Consider the following 18,972-nt stretch of genomic DNA (forward strand, 5'->3'; position numbering starts at 1 on the left):
GTGTCCCTGTAACACTTTGAACGCTTCCAGCTCAAAGCAGAATCCAGCTGGGTCAGAGGCTTCAAACATCTTGGAAGAGCAGATGAAATATGCAGGCGTGGGTGTGTGCGGGTGGGGGGGCGCTGGTTCCCGAGCCACTGAAACGCTTCTCAGAGTTTAGATGTAAGAAGATATCATATTCATTTTCCTGCCTTTAATGCGTACCCCGGGAATAAAAGACAACAAATAAAATCTGGGGGGCAGAGCGCATGCCTGTCATTTTTCTCCTCGTGTTCCTCCAGGTCGCCCGTATCGTAAATAGTCCCGAGGTTTGGCCAACAGAACTCTCACCCTGAGTTTGACGCGTGATTTATTCTGCAGGAGGAATAAGATGCAGGTCACTGTCAACAAGTAAGTTGTTATTGTTGGCCGTTCGCTGCACAACTCTGTCGCACTCTTTTGTCTTGATAATTTGCTAAGTTCTTGGCAGTGCTGGGCTTTTATAGTATTGTCTTCGCTCATATTTTGACGGTCTAATCTACAGAGTGTTTTGATAACAGATTTATATCCTCTGATAATCCACCGAGAGCCATCAACATCCTGACAATCAAACGTGAGTTTCATCACCGTTTGGCACAAGATAGACCTCAGAGCTGCAAAGTGATATGAAGAATAAACAAGTAATGATGATGAGGACGAGAAGGGAGAAAAAACAACCAGTATAATTGAAACTACTCAAAATGAGTGTTTTGTCTCTTTATTAGCTTCGAGGTCATCTCTATGGTTGCGTTCTCCTAAAGGTTGACTTATGATAAATAAATATTACTATGCTAATGGGTGTGACATACTGTTGGAAAGTCTGGGCTTGGTAAGATTTTTTAATGTTTTTAAAATAAATCTCTTCTGCTCACCGAGACTGCATTTACTGAATCAAAACCACAGTAAAAGCAGTGATATTGTAAAATATTGTCACAGTTTAAAATAACTGTTATGTATTTATTCCTGTGATCAAAGCTGAATTTTCTGCATGATTTCTCCAGTCTTCAGTGTCACATGATCCTTCAGAAATCAGTTGAATATGGTCAAAAAACATTTCACTGCAAAAAAAAAAAAAAAAAAAAAAAAAAGGATCTTAGGATTTTTGTGTTGTTTTCCGATACAAATATCTAAACATTTTTAATCAAGATCCATTTACTTGAGAAGCAAATATTAGTCTTGTTTTCAGAAAAATGTATCAGAATTAAGTGGGTTTATGCTGAAAATAAGAACAAATATCTGCCAATGAGGATGGGAAAATAAACTTAATTCAACTGGAAAACAAGACTGTTTCCTGGGACGATATCTCCCGATTCGATACTATCACGATACTTGGGTGCCTATATGATATGTATTGTGATTTTTTTAAGAATTGCGATTCTACAAGTATTGCGATTCGATATTGCGTTTTTTTGTGTGTTTTTTAAACACTAGACCATAGGCAAAAGTTAAATCATACACTTATACTGTGCATGATGTATAAGATGAATCATATTTACAAAAAGAAATCATCACATCTTTCTGACTTTTATTTCAGAAGCATCATACAATACTACATTCTCTTGAATAAATGATTCAATAACAAATACATTTTTTAACAGTCACTTGTCGCCACCTAGTGGCAATGTAATCAATAAATGTGTTATTTTAAGCGCCAAGTTTCTATCAAAAGCTGATTTACTCTATTTTGATCGCTATTGTAGACATCAGTGTTTATATTTGAACTTTAAACTTTTATCCCAGTACTTCTATGATCTTTTGAACTATTGTATCACAGAAATAATGATACTATGAGGTTGAAAAGACTGCCTAAAAAAAAATAGTCACATTTGTGCTCATTGGAAATTAACGGAAGACGGATTTCATCTAGTGGAAGCGTTTGGTACTGCAGCCAAACAAAATCTTCCCGAAAGCTCATTTTTTGAGATATCAGGCTCAAATTTGGAACACAACTTGTTTAGATTTATGGCTTTGATGTTCTTGCAGTTTTAGAGTAAAACATGTTTTTAAAAATATAGATTTCATATACAAATTTAAAATAGCATTTTGTGCATAACAATAAATGTTTCATAACAATAAATGTAAAAATCTGTAACTTTTTTTAAGTTCACTTTTTAAAAAACTTTTTTTCACTTCAGCAATAATCTGCCAAGTGTCGTTTTTGAAAAGAGATCAAACTTAAGTCTGTGCTTTAAAGCATTCAAGATTTACGACAGTTTAAGTTGGAAATTAAATTTTCAGGTCTATGCTAAAAAAAAGTGAATAAATGGATTATAAATACAGCGTAAATATAACGTAGTACCATAAAATCCTCTAAAAATACACAATATTAAATAAAAAAACATTATCAAACTAAAATATAGTACATTCGTTTAATTCAAATTGAAAAAAAAAAAGGATATGCATAAACATATTATATATTTACAAAGCTTCACCTGTCATTTTAAGGTAATTCCACATTTATTATGGTTTCACAGTAGTAACAATAGCTGTATTAACCATGGTGTTTTGCTGAAACTATGGTTACTATGGTAAATTTGTACGATAAGGGTCACGTGTCAGATGAAACGGCCCCTAGCGGCCGCCTGCTAATCCTCAGATAGTCATGGTGTGGTGCAGTGGTCCGTGAAGAGCCCGTGTGCCGGCCGGTGACAGCGCTGAAGGCCCTGCTGACAGCCCAAAGCTCTTCTGTCAGTGAACATTGCTCCATTGTGCTCTCGCTCTCTCTCGTCCTGGCGCTCGGCCAGCGCTAGGTTAAAGTCTTCAAGCTTTCATCTGTCAGAGGCCCGTGGTGGTTTCCCATCAGCCAGCCCATCAATATCAATGCTTAAATGAGCTATCACTGAGCCCTATGAGCAAAGCCTCAGTGATGGGCTTTAAGGAAGACTGAGTTAAAATGTTCAAATTAAACTTGACTGTCATTGCCTGTGTGTTTTTTTTTTTTTTACTCTTAGGTTCAGTTAGCTAAAAATTACAATTGTGTCAGATTTGTGATTTTAGGTTTGAGCTGTGGCCAAAAGTGATGTCCGGAAGGGATATTTGCTTTTTAACGACCCGCCTTTTTTATTTACTGTATTTTTATTTACTTTATTTACTGTATTTTTAATTAGACTCCCCTTGTAGTCAATAATTGTATCCCTTAAAACTCATCTTTGATCACCAAAATGACAAATTTAAATGTTTTTTTTCCTTAAAGCATATTAATAACACCACATAGACATATAAACAACATTAAAAGCTGGATTTTCACCACAGGGGGACTTTAAATCATGAAAATATGAGGGAAATATTACATTACAACATATTACAACATTAAACTTGGTTAAGGTATTTATCTGACAAAATTATTTGGCAAACTACAGCTATAGGTTTTATTTTACTGTGAAAAAGTACAGAGGGAAAAGCATACATTGACTACAACATAATTAATTATTAATATTTCATTATTTCTTTGTTTGAAAGCCTCGTCAAAAATGACGTCCGCACAATTTGGCATGTTTCGTTGCAATAAGCTTACAAAATCTTTAACATATTTTTAAAAATATCTGAACAAAGGGTGAAGATGTCAAGTGTATTTGAAGCTCTTGAGATCTTTTAAAATATTCATCATAGACACTAGAGTTCGTCCGATACAAGATTCTCGATATTTGCACTGATGCCAGTCTCTCGCAGAGTCGTCGATATAATAACAATACTCATATACAATATATATAGCGTTTATTATGAAATTTCCCAAAAGTAATCTTTACTTCACTGAAATCCTTAATCTGCATTTTAAAAAATTCTGAACTATTTGATTTTTTTTTTTTTTTTCACATTTATATATTTCAATGTAATCAATTGTAAATGATTATATTATAAGTAACAGTTCTAATCCTCTATTATTTATAACAAAAAAGGTATTTTCAGGAGATAGGTTGACCAGTTTGTCTTACAACATCTGGATTTTTGGAGACTCTTTTAATCCTTTTCTAGAGGATAATCTGACTTGGCTCGGCCGAACCGTTTGAATAATGCTGAATAAAGCCTGACTTATGTGGAATTTCTTTATTAAAATCTCCATTGGTTTGTGTACAGAGAGTGCTGGCTTGTCCGTGGGGAAACACGTTGTGCAATTGAAAGCAGCTGAAAGAAGTGGGAAGCTTTTGAGAAGCTAAAACAAACAAATTGCTCTGGTTCTTTACAATTATGTAACCATTTCTGTGGCAGCAAAAAGGCATCGAAGGTTTAAAAGATGGGGAGGCTGTGGAGGTCAAGTTCTGGCAGAGTTGACTCTCTCTCTCCCTCTCTCTCTCTCTCTCTCTCTCTCTCTCTCTCTCTCTCTCTCTCTCTCTGGGAAGGAGGCCAAATCCTGTCAGTTCTGGAGGTCTGAAGCCAAGACGACACGGCGAGAAGACAAAAGTGAAATGTTGGACTACATTCCTCCTTACAGGAGACCTTCTGATATCCAGATGTTGAAAGGAGCGTTTTAGTCCGAGCATGTGTGTTTCTTTCTCTCCGTTCCTCATTCCTTACCTCTCTCTGACACTTCTGTACTCGCTCCAAGATCTCCGTCAAATGTTCTCTGCTATAACTGTGCTTCTCTCTTTTAGTCGTTTGGTTACGAGAACATGGTCAGATTTGTGGCTTTGTGTCTCTGAGCCTCGACAGGACCGTCAAAATGTATTTAAATAAAGTAATTGTTTTAAAACAATGGTTTACTGTTCAATGCATTTGAAATTCTATGTTTTTATGCCAACATTTGAACAACAAATTCCCAACTTTTCTTCATTCAAACAATGTCGGCATGTCAAGTGGCGTGTCATAAAACCAATTTAAACAGCATTATGTACATTACTTTATAATTTGATGAGTAATTAAGTAATAATCAAGTTTTTTTATGCTCACCGAGGCTGCATTTATGCTTTAGGCTACACAAAATATTGTGAAATATTATTACAATTTAAAATAGCTGTTTTCTATGTGAATATATTGTAATCATTCTATATGATGATTTGAAGCTCAATTATTATTATTGTTATTCTTGGTGCTTTAGTATTAATAATGTGTTTATCAATGTTGAAAATGTTGTTCGCTGCTTAAAGTTTTGTGAAAACCATCTTGATTATTTTATGAATACAATTTCAAAAGAACAGAATTTGTTTTAAATAGAAAACTTTTGTAACAATATAAATGTTTTTACTGTCACTTTTGGTCAATTCAATGCGTCTTTGCTAACTAAATGTATTAATTAAAAAATAAAATTAGCCCAAAACAAAAAAAACAGCTATTTTAAATTGTAATAATATTTCACAATATTACTGTTTTTACTGTATATGTGATCAAGTAATGCAGCCTTGATGAGCAGAAGAGACTGTTTAAGAAACATAAAAATCAGAAAGCAGCAAAAATCTTTTTTTAAGTTTTTTTTTTAGTTTTGGAATGCAATATTTACATGTGTGTTTGTGTTTAAAAGGAGCTGCAGATAAACAGGTTAATTTGGTAGTTTGAATATTCTCTTCTGTAAGAAACTCACTATTAGAAATGACAACAAATACTACACTTTACACTTTATTTTGACGGTCCATTTTAGACATTCTTCTAACCATAAATAACTTTGCAACTACATGTAAACTAACTCTCAGTAGAGTATTAGTAGACTGGTAGGGTTAGGGTTAGTAGAATAAGTTGACATGTGGTTTCAAATTTAGTTATAGTTAGTAGAATGTCTAAAGTGGACCATTGAAATAAAAGTGTAACCTAACTAATTAGTAATCATAGGTCTCTGTACATGTAGTTCAAGTGAACACATACAACAGCAACATATGGACAGCTTAAAGAATAAACCACTTTTCACAACTTTATCTTAATACAACTGGTGTATAAGCCCTATGTAAACTTGAAATTTACAGTACGTGTTACGAATATCAAAGAGATCCCGTTTTACAATTTTTCAGTATTACATCATTGATTAACTTTGATTTCAGGCCACAAAACCTCTGATTTGACTACTCATGTCCTGTGGTTATCGTGTGTACATGTCTGCCACCTGTAATACGCTGTCCTGTTTGCAGAGATGAAAGTGTCGGATGTGCTAACCGTGTAATCGGAGGAAGCTCTGTTTCTTCCCCGGGGTCTTTCTGCCCATAACACATGACTATTACAGGACAGCTATTGTGTGCGGATGTACACACACAGACACACACACACACGTACAAACGCTCGCTGATGGCAGCTGTCTAACAAACCCACCCCGTTCTCTGTGTGAATTCACGCACCGAAACCAGCATCATCTTGAAAACCTTTCATGGACTCTAAAAATACTCCAAATAATCTTTTCACAAATAAACATTCCTTAAAATAAGGAAAGGAATGGGGCTTTTAAGGCTCAGAATAGCTGTGGCTCTTGCCCTGTCTCTTTCATGTCTGAGGAAGCCAGGAACAATCTCATTGTTACATTGTTACATTTCCTTTTCTCCCAGTGAAACCTCAGTAGTTTTCAATATAAGGTCACAAGCAGGACCATTCAACATAATTGGAGCTCTTTGTGCCACACGGTCCAGTATAAACATCTGTATGTTCATGTATGTAGCTATTGTGTAAAATGTAAAAGTGTGAGCTGTCCTAATGGAGTAAAGGCAAGGTCTATGTCTTAGTGCCTACGTGGTCACTTCATGCGTTTCCTTTTCTCTGAACAGATAGCTATCCGATCATGAGAAAAAAAAAAAACAGGTGTAAAACTCCCTCTGAAATGCTTTCGAGATGGATTTAAATCTGATCACTCAACCCACTTCAGGAGACGCATTCCAGACGATACTGGACAAATGAAACCACGCATGTAAATTTGACTCCTCCCATAATGCTAAAAAATAAACGTGTGAGAGCATGTTACAGGCTAGGCTATATGAAATATTATAGCCAGATATGACAGCACTACTGTAACACGCATCGCTGCGTGTTGAGTGAGTATCTCTACAGCAAGCCGACACGCAAACTGCCGCGAATTATCCTGAAAATAAGTCTAATTAATTAAACCCACAATAATTTCTGCAGTCAGTAAAGTTTGCCAGTACGTCATCTGCGCATCAGCACTCTTTTAGCCAAAATGTATTTTAGTTTTTTTCTTTGAAAAGTGTTATTTGCTGTTACACTATTTTCCAATACACTTGTTGAAAAAGAAAAAGAAAAGTTAATATACAGTATAAACCAATTGTTAGATACTACAACTAAAAACTACTCTGTACCTTAAAATATACTGATACCTACACTGTAAAAAAGTGGCAACCAGCAATTGTTACAGTGAGGAAAATAAGTATTTGAACACCCTGCTATTTTGCAAGTTCTCCCACTTGGAAATCATGGAGGGGTCTGAAATTGTCATCGTAGGTGCATGTCCACTGTGAGAGACATAATCTAAAAAAAAAAATCCAGAAATCACAATATATGATTTTTTAACTATTTATTTGTATGATACAGCTGCAAATAAGTATTTGAACACCTGTCTATCAGCTAGAATTCTGACCCTCAGAGACCTGTTAGTCTGCCTTTAAAATGTCCACCTCCACTCCATTTATTATCCTAAATTAGATGCACCTGTTTGAGGTCGTTAGCTGCATAAAGCCACACACACGCACACGCAACACACACGCACACGCAACACATCACTGCGCATGCGTCGCGACTGAGTGCGTTGTTGTGTTTGGAGCTCCGTCGAATTAATTCAGAAACCTTGATTTTCTTCTTTACACTCTTTTACAAACGAACTTTTTCATTTTTATAGCGCGTGAACATATCTGGAATACTATTCTCCTTAAAAAACAATCGGATTGCTCTGATATCGCTACTTATATCCAACCTTTCGAACTTCCGCTACTAGCCTTAGCCCGCTAGCATTACACGCGTGGTCGCGCCTATCGATCGACTTATTTACACCCGTATCACTGAAAGCTATAAATCGCCATTATAGCACATCTGCTATAATGGCGAATATAACGGATGTGTGTCTAACGTTACCTTTGAGTGCAGGTGAGGACACCTTCGAGCTGCATTCTGTGCAGTTAGAGCTGGAATCCGTGGAGAAGCAGATCCGCGACCTACTAGAGAGACAGGCCGAGCTACGAGATCGGCGATTCGCGCTTGAAACATCACGCGCCGATGCTCACAAGTCAGTGGTTAGTAACCTTTTGACTCCGACCTCGTCTACTCCATGTGTTTCTCTGCCCAGGATGCGATCATCCCTGGTTTCATTCACTCCGGCACCGACTCAACACCATGGACCCTGGGTGATTCCACAGCGGAAGACGCGGGCCAGGACCAGAGCTAGGACCTCTCCGCCCCTCCCGGCCTTCGAGATCTCCACCCGGAACCGCTTCTCCCCTCTACGCGAGACGGAACGCGACGCTGTGATCATCGGCGATTCCATTGTCCGGCATGTCCATGCTACCATAGGTAAAGGTAAGGTGCACACTCACTGCTTTCCTGGTGCTCGTGTTCTCGATGTCGCTGCACAGGTTCCCGGGATTCTGAATGGTGACGAGCCCGTCGGAGCTGTCGTGCTGCACGCGGGAACGAACGACATCAGGCTGCGGCAGTCGGAGGTTCTGAAGAAGGACTACAGGAGCCTGATCGAGACGGTACGCAGCACATCGCCTGAAACAACGATCATCGTGTCTGGACCGCTTCCCACTTACCGACTAGGACACGAAAGGTTCAGTAGATTATTTGCTCTAAATGAATGGTTAATGTCATGGTGTAATGAACAGAGACTGCTCTTTGTAAATAATTGGAATCTTTTCTGGGAGCGACCTAGGCTCTTCCGTGCTGATGGCCTTCACCCCAGCAGAATCGGAGCGGCTCTTCTGTCGGACAACATCTCCAAGATGCTACACACCATATGACTAGTAAGTCAAAGTCCAAATCACACTCTTTGCTGTCCAAACTTAATTGATATAAGTACCAATGTAGAACATTATATTGAAACTTTGTCTATTCCTCGTTTAGTGAGATCAAATAATAAATCTACTGCAGGATCTAGGAAAAATCTAATTGTGATTAAACCAGAAAATCTCAATATTAGTGAACAAAAACAATTTATAAAGCTAGGTCTTCTAAACATTAGATCGCTCACACCTAAGGCAGTTATTGTAAATGAAATGGTCACAGATAATAGTTTCGATGTATTTTGCCTTACTGAAACCTGGCTTAAACCAAATGATTATTTCGGTCTTAATGAGTCTACTCCTCCTGGATACTGTTACAAGCATGAGCCCCGTCTGATTGGTCGTGGCGGTGGTGTTGCTATAATCTATAAAGATATTCTTACTGTTACTCAGAAAACAGGTCACAGGTTTAATTCGTTTGAAGTACTTGTGCTAAATGTTACTCTCTTAGATGTAAGAAAGAAATCCCTATTATCTCTAGCCGTGGCTACTGTATATAGACCGCCAGGGCCTTACGCTGATTTCCTAAAAGAGTTTGCAGACTTTCTCTCAGATCTTTTGGTCAATGTCGATAAAGCATTAATTGTTGGAGATTTTAACATACACGTAGATAATTCAAATGATGCGTTAGGGGCTGCGTTTACAGATTTATTAAACTCCTTTGGGGTCAAGCAAAACGTAACTGGTCCCACTCATCGTCTTAATCATACGCTAGATTTAATTATATCACATGGAACAAATCCAACCGATATAGATATTATACCGCAAAGTGATGAAGTCACTGACCATTACATTGTCACTTGCATACTACGTACCGCTGAAATTTGTCATGTTGCGCCACGTTATCGACCAGGCAGAACAATCCTTCCAACAACTATAGATAGATTCTCAAATAGCTTACCTGATCTATCTCAGCTGCTTAGTGAACCCAAACAAACAGATGAACTAGAGGAAATGACTAGCACTATGAGCACCATTTTCTCTAGTACATTAGACATCGTTGCACCAATTAGATTAAAAAAGGTTAGAGAGAAAACTAAAGCACCATGGTACAACAGTGCTACGCATGTTCTAAAGAGAGAAACTCGTAATTTAGAGCGTAAATGGAAACAAACTAATTTAGAGGTTTTTAGAATCGCTTGGAAAGACAGTATGTCACGTTATAAAAAGGCCCTAAAAGCAGCCAGGGCTGAGCATCTCCGCAAACTAATAGAAAATAACCAAAATAAACCTAGGTTTTTATTTAACACCGTGGCTAGACTAACAAATAAACAGACGTTACCTGAGCAAAATATTCCGTTACAGTGTAGTAGTAATGATTTTATGAATTTCTTCACTGAGAAAATAGAAAGCATCAGAAATACAATTGTAAATGTACAATCTTTAATGGTGTCTTATGATTCAGCCTCAATTATCGCCCCTCAAGAAAAACTACAGCGCTTTGCAACTATAGGACAGGAAGAGCTAAATAAACTTATCATTGCATCTAAACCAACAACGTGTTTATTAGATCCAATACCAACTAAACTACTGAAACAAGTGTTACCTGTAGTGGAAGAGCCTCTTCTCAATATTATTAACTCGTCTTTATCCTTAGGTCATGTTCCAAGAATATTCAAGTTGGCAGTTATAAAACCTCTCATTAAGAAACCACAATTAGATCATAATAACCTAGCAAATTATAGACCAATTTCAAATCTTCCATTTATGTCTAAAATTCTAGAAAAAGTGGTGTCCGCTCAACTGTGCTCTTTCTTACAAGAAAATGACATCTATGAAAAATTTCAGTCAGGATTCAGACCGCATCATAGCACAGAAACTGCGCTCGTTAAAATCACAAATGATTTACTTCTAGCTTCTGACCAAGGCTTTATCTCAATACTAGTTTTACTCGATCTTAGTGCTGCGTTCGACACTATAGATCACAAAATACTCTTAGACCGACTACAAAACTACACTGGTGTTCAGGGACAGGCATTAAACTGGTTTAGATCGTACTTATCAGACCGTTACCATTTTGTCTGCTTAAATGGGGAAAAATCGAAGATAACGTCAGTAAACTATGGAGTGCCGCAAGGATCTGTGTTGGGCCCTCTGCTATTTTCAATATATATGCTACCACTTGGTAATATTATAAGAAAACATGGAATTAATTTCCACTGTTATGCTGATGACACTCAATTATATATTTCATCACGACCAGATGAAAACAATAACTTATCTAAATTAACAGAGTGTGTTAAAGATATAAAATACTGGATGACATGTAATTTTCTGCTATTAAATTCAGATAAAACGGAGGTATTACTTATTAGTCCAAAAAACTGCCCACAAAACCTCTTACAATACAACTTTAATTTAGAAGGGTGTCCTGTTACTTTATCCTCTACAGTAAAAGACCTGGGTGTTATATTAGACCGCAACTTGTCTTTTGAAAATCATATTTCATATGTTACAAGAACAGCCTTTTTCCACCTTAGAAACATTGCTAAGCTACGTAACATGCTATCTGTTTCTGATGCAGAAAAGTTAGTTCATGCATTCATGACCTCGAGACTAGATTACTGTAATGCTTTATTAGCAGGTTGTCCTGCATCCTCAATAAACAAGCTACAGTTAGTCCAAAATGCAGCCGCTAGAGTTCTTACTAGATCAAGAAAATATGATCATATAACACCAATTCTGTCGTCTCTACATTGGTTACCTATAAAGTTCCGTATCAATTACAAAGTATTACTACTGACCTATAAAGCCCTAAATAGTTTAGCTCCCGTGTATTTAACGGAACTTCTATCGCCCTACAATCCATCGCGCTCTTTAAGATCACTAAATTCGAGGCTTCTGGTCATTCCTAGGATATCTAAGTCCACTAAAGGAGGGAGGGCGTTTTCACATTTAGCTCCTAAACTCTGGAATGGCCTTCCTGATATTGTTCGAGGCTCAGACTCGCTGTACCAGTTTAAAACTAGATTAAAGACGCATCTCTTTAGCCAAGCATTCACATAATACCTACCTTTTATACTACAGTTGAATCAGATTGAATGCATTAACATTAATATTACGAACAGCAGCTACGCTAATTATTTCCCATCTGCTTTTCTGTTGTTATCTCGGGACGCCAGTCCCAAGGTAAATACAGATCGTCAGCTCCAGTTTGTATCCAGCCTCTCATGGAAACTACAGATGCCCCAACACCCGTGCAGAGACGACTCGACGCCTGTGAAGAGACGACTCGACGATGGCGATATGTTTATGCCCTAAATCAATACATGATTAACTAACTGTATTTCTCTATGTACATTTCTGAAATGCACTTTCTGTAAAGCTGCTTTGAAACAATATGTATTGTGAAAAGCGCTATACAAATAAATTTGAATTGAAATTGAATTGAATTGAATAAAGACACCTGTCCACCCCATACAATCAGTAAGAATTGTCCTAACATGGCCAAGACCAAAGAGCTGTCCAAAGACACTAGAGACAAAATTGTACACCTCCACAAGGCTGGAAAGGGCTACGGGGAAATTGCCAAGCAGCTTGGTGAAAAAAGGTCCACTGTTGGAGCAATCATTAGAAAATGGAAGAAGCTAAACATGACTGTCAATCTCCCTCGGACTGGGGCTCCATGCAAGATCTCACCTCGTGGGGTCTCAATGATCCTAAGAAAGGTGAGAAATCAGCCCAGAACTACACGGGAGGAGCTGGTAAATGACCTGAAAAGAGCTGGGACCACCGTTTCCAAGGTTACTGTTGGTAATACACTAAGACGTCATGGTTTGAAATCATGCATGGCACGGAAGGTTCCCCTGCTTAAACCACCACATGTCAAGGCCCGTTTTAAGTTTGCCAATGACCATTTGGATGATCCAGAGGAGTCATGGGAGAAAGTCATGTGGTCAGATGAGACCAAAATAGAACTTTTGGTCATAATTCCACTAAACGTGTTTGGAGGAAGAAGAATGATGAGTACCATCCCAAGAACACCATCCCTACTGTGAAGCATGGGGGTGGTAGCATCATGCTTTGGGGGTGTTTTTCTGCACATGGGACAGGGCGACTGCACTGTATTAAGGAGAGGATGACCGGGGCCATGTATTGCGAGATTTTGGGGAACAACCTCCTTCCCTCAGTTAGAGCATTGAAGATGGGTCGAGGCTGGGTCTTCCAACATGACAATGACCCGAAGCACACAGCCAGGATAACCAAGGAGTGGCTCTGTAAGAAGCATATCAAGGTTCTGGCGTGGCCTAGCCAGTCTCCAGACCTAAACCCAATAGAGAATCTTTGGAGGGAGCTCAAACTCCGTGTTTCTCAGCGACAGCCCAGAAACCTGACTGATCTAGAGAAGATCTGTGTGGAGGAGTGGGCCAAAATCCCTCCTGCAGTGTGTGCAAACCTGGTGAAAAACTACAGGAAACGTTTGACCTCTGTAATTGCAAACAAAGGCTACTGTACCAAATATTAACATTGATTTTCTCAGGTGTTCAAATACTTATTTGTAGCTGTATCATACAAATAAATAGTTAAAAAATCATATATTGTGATTTCTGGATTTTTTTTTTTTAGATTATGTCTCTCACAGTGGACATGCACCTACGATGACAATTTCAGACCCCTCCATGATTTCCAAGTGGGAGAACTTGCAAAATAGCAGGGTGTTCAAATACTTATTTTCCTCACTGTACATGTAATTAAACACAGGACAGCAGAACAGGTAGCAACACACACTAAAAGTGACGGAGAACGGAACATAACTGACTGAACGGACAGCACTTAAATACAAACACAGATGACACTGATTAACAGAATACAGGTGATACAGATGATGATGAGTAACTAAACACAGGTGATACAGCTGAACTTAATGACAATAACCATAGAAACGAAGGAGTAGCGGGAAAAGAAAAAAGGAATACGGGAACCAATCAAAACACAAACTTAAACTTAAAGGGTTAATTGCATGTAATTATGCATAATTTACTGTTATTACTATGGTAAGTACATATAACATATGTAACATATTACTATGGTAAGTACATGTAACATATGTAAGAAGGACACTGTAAAATAAAGTGTTACTAAGAATGTGTGAAATGTTTAAAATAGTTTGAGATGGAGCTTTACGGGACGTGTCAGCTTTCCAAAAGTGCCTTCACGTCAACTGAAAGAAATGAAATAATTGTTATATTTTAAAGATCTTTATTAAAGTTTGACATTACAGTTATTATAGTTGTCACAACAGTGTATGATCTCCTCAAAATGATGATTCATGAATGTGAGGATAAATTATGTTTAAATCATGTTTATTCCATGCTATAAAGATTTTCAGTCATTTAGTCTGTCCATTTTCATTTCAACTGAATATGAATGTTACTCTTGAGTTTTGGCCAGTGTAAAACGGTCTCAGTGCATTAAAAGTGTGGGCGTTATTAGAAAAGAACTGCAACCCTGAAAAACAAACATCAAGCCACAGCAGGATTCATCAAGCTCTGCAAGAGTTCACGACTCAGAAGAGAGATAGACGGAGAGAGAAGGTGTGAGCAAGCAAAACTAGCAAAAAATCAGAACAACAGGGAATTATTGATAATGTGATTTGTGGATAAGGGAGTCTAAGAGAGAGAGAGAGAGAGAGAGAGAGAGAGAGAGAGAGAGAGAGAGGTTTAACACTATAGACTAAAAGAGCCAAAGAAAGTCCCACATGGATTCGGTGGATGTGAAGTGACATCCCAGCAAGCCCAGCAGTCGAAAATGAGAACTGACCCAGCACACCCAGGTCACAAAGATCTTCCCTCCCGAGACACAACCCCACCTATCACTGAGAAAAGCACACATAGCATGGAGAAGCTGGGAAATTATAGATACAGCCCCTAGTGAAAAGAAGCACTTTAATATACAAGCACTTATTATGCAAATAATACCATTTAAAAGAATATAGCTGCAAGCAGCAATTATCGGGGCCAAGCACAAAGAAGACGATAAGACATGCCAACATGGCTTGGAGTGTCACACCAACTGCAACAATGAGCAATTAAAGACATTTTAAAGATGATTTTAGGCAAAATGGGTGAAAAAAAAATCATATATAAAGTCACTAATAATATGATTTAATGGAAATATATGTGGTGTGGTCAGAGTCAATGACACATTCAAAGTTTGCTGTCAATATGTCATGGTATTTCAGAGATAAAGCCTGAATAGTCATTTTGGCATCACACTTCAACTTTGCTGCTATATGAAAACGCTTTCATCTATCAATATAACATCCATAACTTTTAGTCGGCACAGTCAGGAGGAGTTTGAATAAGTAGGTTTTGAATGAAAATCAAGATGGCGGACAGAAAGTTTGGCCAAATATGGCAAACTTGGTATCTATGTTCTCGGCCTGACCCAAGATATCTAACGGTCTAACGGTTTCGAAGATATTGGCAAATTTTTTTAAGCGCTACATCACAACGCTACACAAAACCATAAGGCGAAACCTAGCATGTTTGGTATCATTGGACTCGGCAAGGATCCAGGAATCTAAAGGAGAACTCCGGGCAATTTTTAAGTTAATCTTGATCGTTAGACCTTTGTGAGTACTGTCTATAGAAAAAAAAACGAACCGGATTGGTGCTTGCAACACGGAGCTACTACAGCTAATGTCCAGAGCTCCAACTCAGCTATAACGGCAGTTATGGGGCATATACATAAAGAGTGTCTTTGTGCCTGTTAACAGACACAAAATGCAATTAAAATGTCTGTCCAACATGAACAGGGCCCTTACATGACAACAAGATGCGTTTAGCAACTTAGCCATTGTTTAAATTCACCTAAATAGTGTTTTAGACAGCTAGCTGTAGTCTCGCGCTGAAGTCCCGTGGGAACGATCAAGATTCACTTAAAAATTGCCCTGAGTTCTCCTTAAGGAGATGACTCCTGTGAAAATAAGCCAACAACACCCAGGGCCCTATCTTGCACCCAGCGCAATTGACTTTGTACACTGACGCATGTATCATTCCTATTTTGCACCCGCGCAAAGCGCGCTTTTCCCTCCACAGAAGCACGTCGCTAAACTAGGGAATGAACTTGCGCTCCCTGGGCGGTTCAGCGCAAAAAAGGAGGCGTGTTCCGGCGCAAACGTTCCTTCATGCTATTTTGCAGGTTTAGAAAACAATTGCGCCACTAACCAGGAAAAAATAGTTTAAAGTCAGTGGCGCGTTGCGCATGTTATTCATATGCTATTTTAAGGGCGCATGCTTGGCCATAATCAATGTAGCGTGTGCACAACGCGCATACACTTTGATTCTCTCATCTACACAGAAGCAGCAGTTTTCATTTTTGCAAATCATACATTATTATGATAGATAGATAGATAGATAGATAGATAGATAGATAGATAGATAGATAGATACATAGACAATTTATTATAAAAGCATACATCTAGCTTACACATTTACCCATATTATCATACACCTTTTTAACCGAAGTTAATTTGGGTGGGTTTCTCCATCCCCAACGTCCCTGACGAGAGCGTTGCTCTCCTTGGCTGTGAACCGCTCCTGGCGCGCGTCTGGCAAATCCGCCGTTATAATAGGAATCCGCTTTAGAACAAAGCGCGTCTGCTCTTAAAGGGAATGTGAGATGACGCTCTGATTGGTTTATTTCACGTTACGCCCAAACCACACCTATGAATAATGAAGCTACTTCAGACCAACCCATTTTAGATTTGCGCCTGGCGCAAGAGTCATTTATCCCACTGGGAAAATAGCAACAGCGCCAAGACCCGCCCACAAAGTTACTTGCGCTTTGCGCTTTGACACTTGCGTTTCAGATCGTTAAAATAGGGCCCCCAGAGTTATAAGCATTTGAAAATTTAATTTGAACCTCTAGGTGGTGCTGGTTCAAAACTTCTCATGCTCCTTCAGGGCATCGTACTGATGACCCTTACCGAGTTTCGAAACGATACGTTTATAAAATACAGCATTTTATTACAAAATTCGAAATGGCTGACGGCCAAGATGGCCGATATGGGAAATTTGATATCATTCGACACGGCATGATGCCCCAAATCTATCGAGACTGCTTTTATGATTTTTGGACAAACCGTTCAGAAGTTATAAGCAAAAAGCATTTTTCATATATCCGGACCAGTAGGTGGCACTGCACTGAAACACAGCATGTTGTCTCGGGTCATGCTTATGATGAAATGTACCAAGTTTGGTCTGAATGTGATAAAGTGTTGCGGAGATACAGCCTTAACATTAGCTTGCGCGATATTCGAGAACGGTTTGACGAATCAACTTGAATTCCACAACTTTTTGTCGCCGTGGTCTGAAGATGATCTGGTTAAATATTCGTGAAAATCAGAGGAACCGTCTAGGACGAGTTCGAAAAAAGTAGGTTTTAAAAAAAATCTAAATGGCGGAAAATTTTGTTTCTAGCCCGTATGGTTCAAAAGGTATTAGCATAAACATGAGTGAAACTTTGAAGAGTTGGTGGCACTAGAGGGAATGAGTTAGAGACTCCAAATTTGATATGGTGACAGTTCAGACTATCCTCTACTTCAGTGGTTCTCAACTCCAGTCCTCGGGACCCGCTGCTCTGCACATTTTGTATGTCTCTCTTATCTGACACACTCAAATCAGTTCATGGAGTCTCTCCTAACGAGCTGATGATCTGGTTCAGGTGTGTTAAATAAGGGAGACATACAAAATGTGCAGAGCAGTGGGTCCCGAGGACTGGAGTTGAGAACCACTGCTCTACTTGTGTGCCAAATTTCATAACTTTCCCGCAATCGGTTCTATGGGCTGCCATAGACTTCCATGACGGAAGAAGAAGAAGATTCTTCTAAATGTTTTCAGAGACTTAACTGCATGTTATTTACAAATAAAAAAATAAATAGTTTTGTTATAGTATCAATATATATTAAAGTCCCCCTGTAGTCAATAATTTTATCCTTTAAAACTCATCTTTGATCACCAAAATTACATATTTAAACGTTTTTTCCTTGGAAAACAATGTCTTCATGCCTTTACATTATCTTGAATGTAACTCTACACCCTTGCATTTAGTATACGCGGTTCTATGAATATGCAAATGAGCCCCGCCTCCACTCACTCACTCACTCACTCACTCAGCTCAGAGATCCACTGGTTGATGATCACACGTTGATCTGATTGGTTACAAGGTAGTTTGTGACGTCAGAAACACCAGCGATTTCAAACCGTGTTTTTGAGACTGTCTTTGGTTCACTGCAGTTTTTAGGAGAAAAAACTCAGCAATGGTGTCGACTTATGAATTTACACATGGTTTGTCTTATTGTCTTATTGTCATATTAAAAACACCACAAACTTGATTTTCACCACAGGGAGACTTTAAATAAAGTTAGTTAAACCGAAGAGTGCTTCTTTTGAGCCACTTAAGTTGAGCTTAAGTACATCTTTATATGTAATGTCATAATTAGCCTACTTCTATTGTCTTTGACGTAATGGTTAAAGTGCTGAATCTGCTGAAAAGCATTTATTGTAAACTAAAATATATTAATTTTAAATGTAATATTGAATAACACACTACTTCAAATTCTAATCAAGTGCTTATGCTTTAGTATGTTAGGCAACACATCTAAATAAGTGTACTTCTTTAAAGTATGATAAAAGATTGTTAAAACATTTACATTAAAGTAAAACTTTTAATTAGACAAAAACGGAATTTTTCATGGACAAAGGAAAGGTACTCCTCTCAGAAAACGCACAAATAAAGATACTTTTAGATGTTTAATCGCTATATGGAGCATTGGGATTGCTAGACAAGGACTTAATGAACCAATTTTTGTGAAAACCTCAAAATCGACCAAAATTGACATTGTTTACTTGTTTTGGCTGTAGCTCGAAATTAGCCTGTATGACTTCCGACTCATTTTACCCGCACAGGTCACGTATATTGAACTTCTGTTACATTTGTTAAATTTCTCAGTCATGACTGTTTGCCTGTACCATGCCAACTTTGCTTCCGCATACAAACCTGTTTTATTGTTTCACACATACAAAAATATACTGCT

The 18,972-nt window shown here is 38.2% G+C and overlaps 1 protein-coding gene and 1 long non-coding RNA gene across 2 annotated transcripts; both read left to right on the forward strand.

Moving 5' to 3' along the window:
- The first annotated feature begins 193 nt into the window (after positions 1-193).
- Positions 194-4,708, forward strand: LOC311087492. Its single transcript, XR_014607292.1, has 2 exons — positions 194-390; positions 4,356-4,708. It is a non-coding gene; the product is annotated as an uncharacterized lncRNA (long non-coding RNA).
- A 2,968-nt stretch (positions 4,709-7,676) lies between these two features.
- On the forward strand, positions 7,677-12,131 carry LOC311086238 (uncharacterized protein). Its single transcript, XM_084119021.1, has 2 exons — positions 7,677-8,894; positions 12,056-12,131. Exon 1 carries the CDS (start codon positions 7,974-7,976, stop codon positions 8,889-8,891), a length of 918 nt encoding a protein of 305 aa, XP_083975147.1. The 5' UTR covers positions 7,677-7,973; the 3' UTR covers positions 8,892-8,894; positions 12,056-12,131.
- The last annotated feature ends 6,841 nt before the right edge of the window (positions 12,132-18,972 follow it).

This window comes from Abramis brama (genome assembly GCF_963993115.1).
Source record: "Abramis brama genome assembly, chromosome: 7".
In the NCBI taxonomy this organism is placed as follows: domain Eukaryota; kingdom Metazoa; phylum Chordata; class Actinopteri; order Cypriniformes; family Leuciscidae; genus Abramis; species Abramis brama.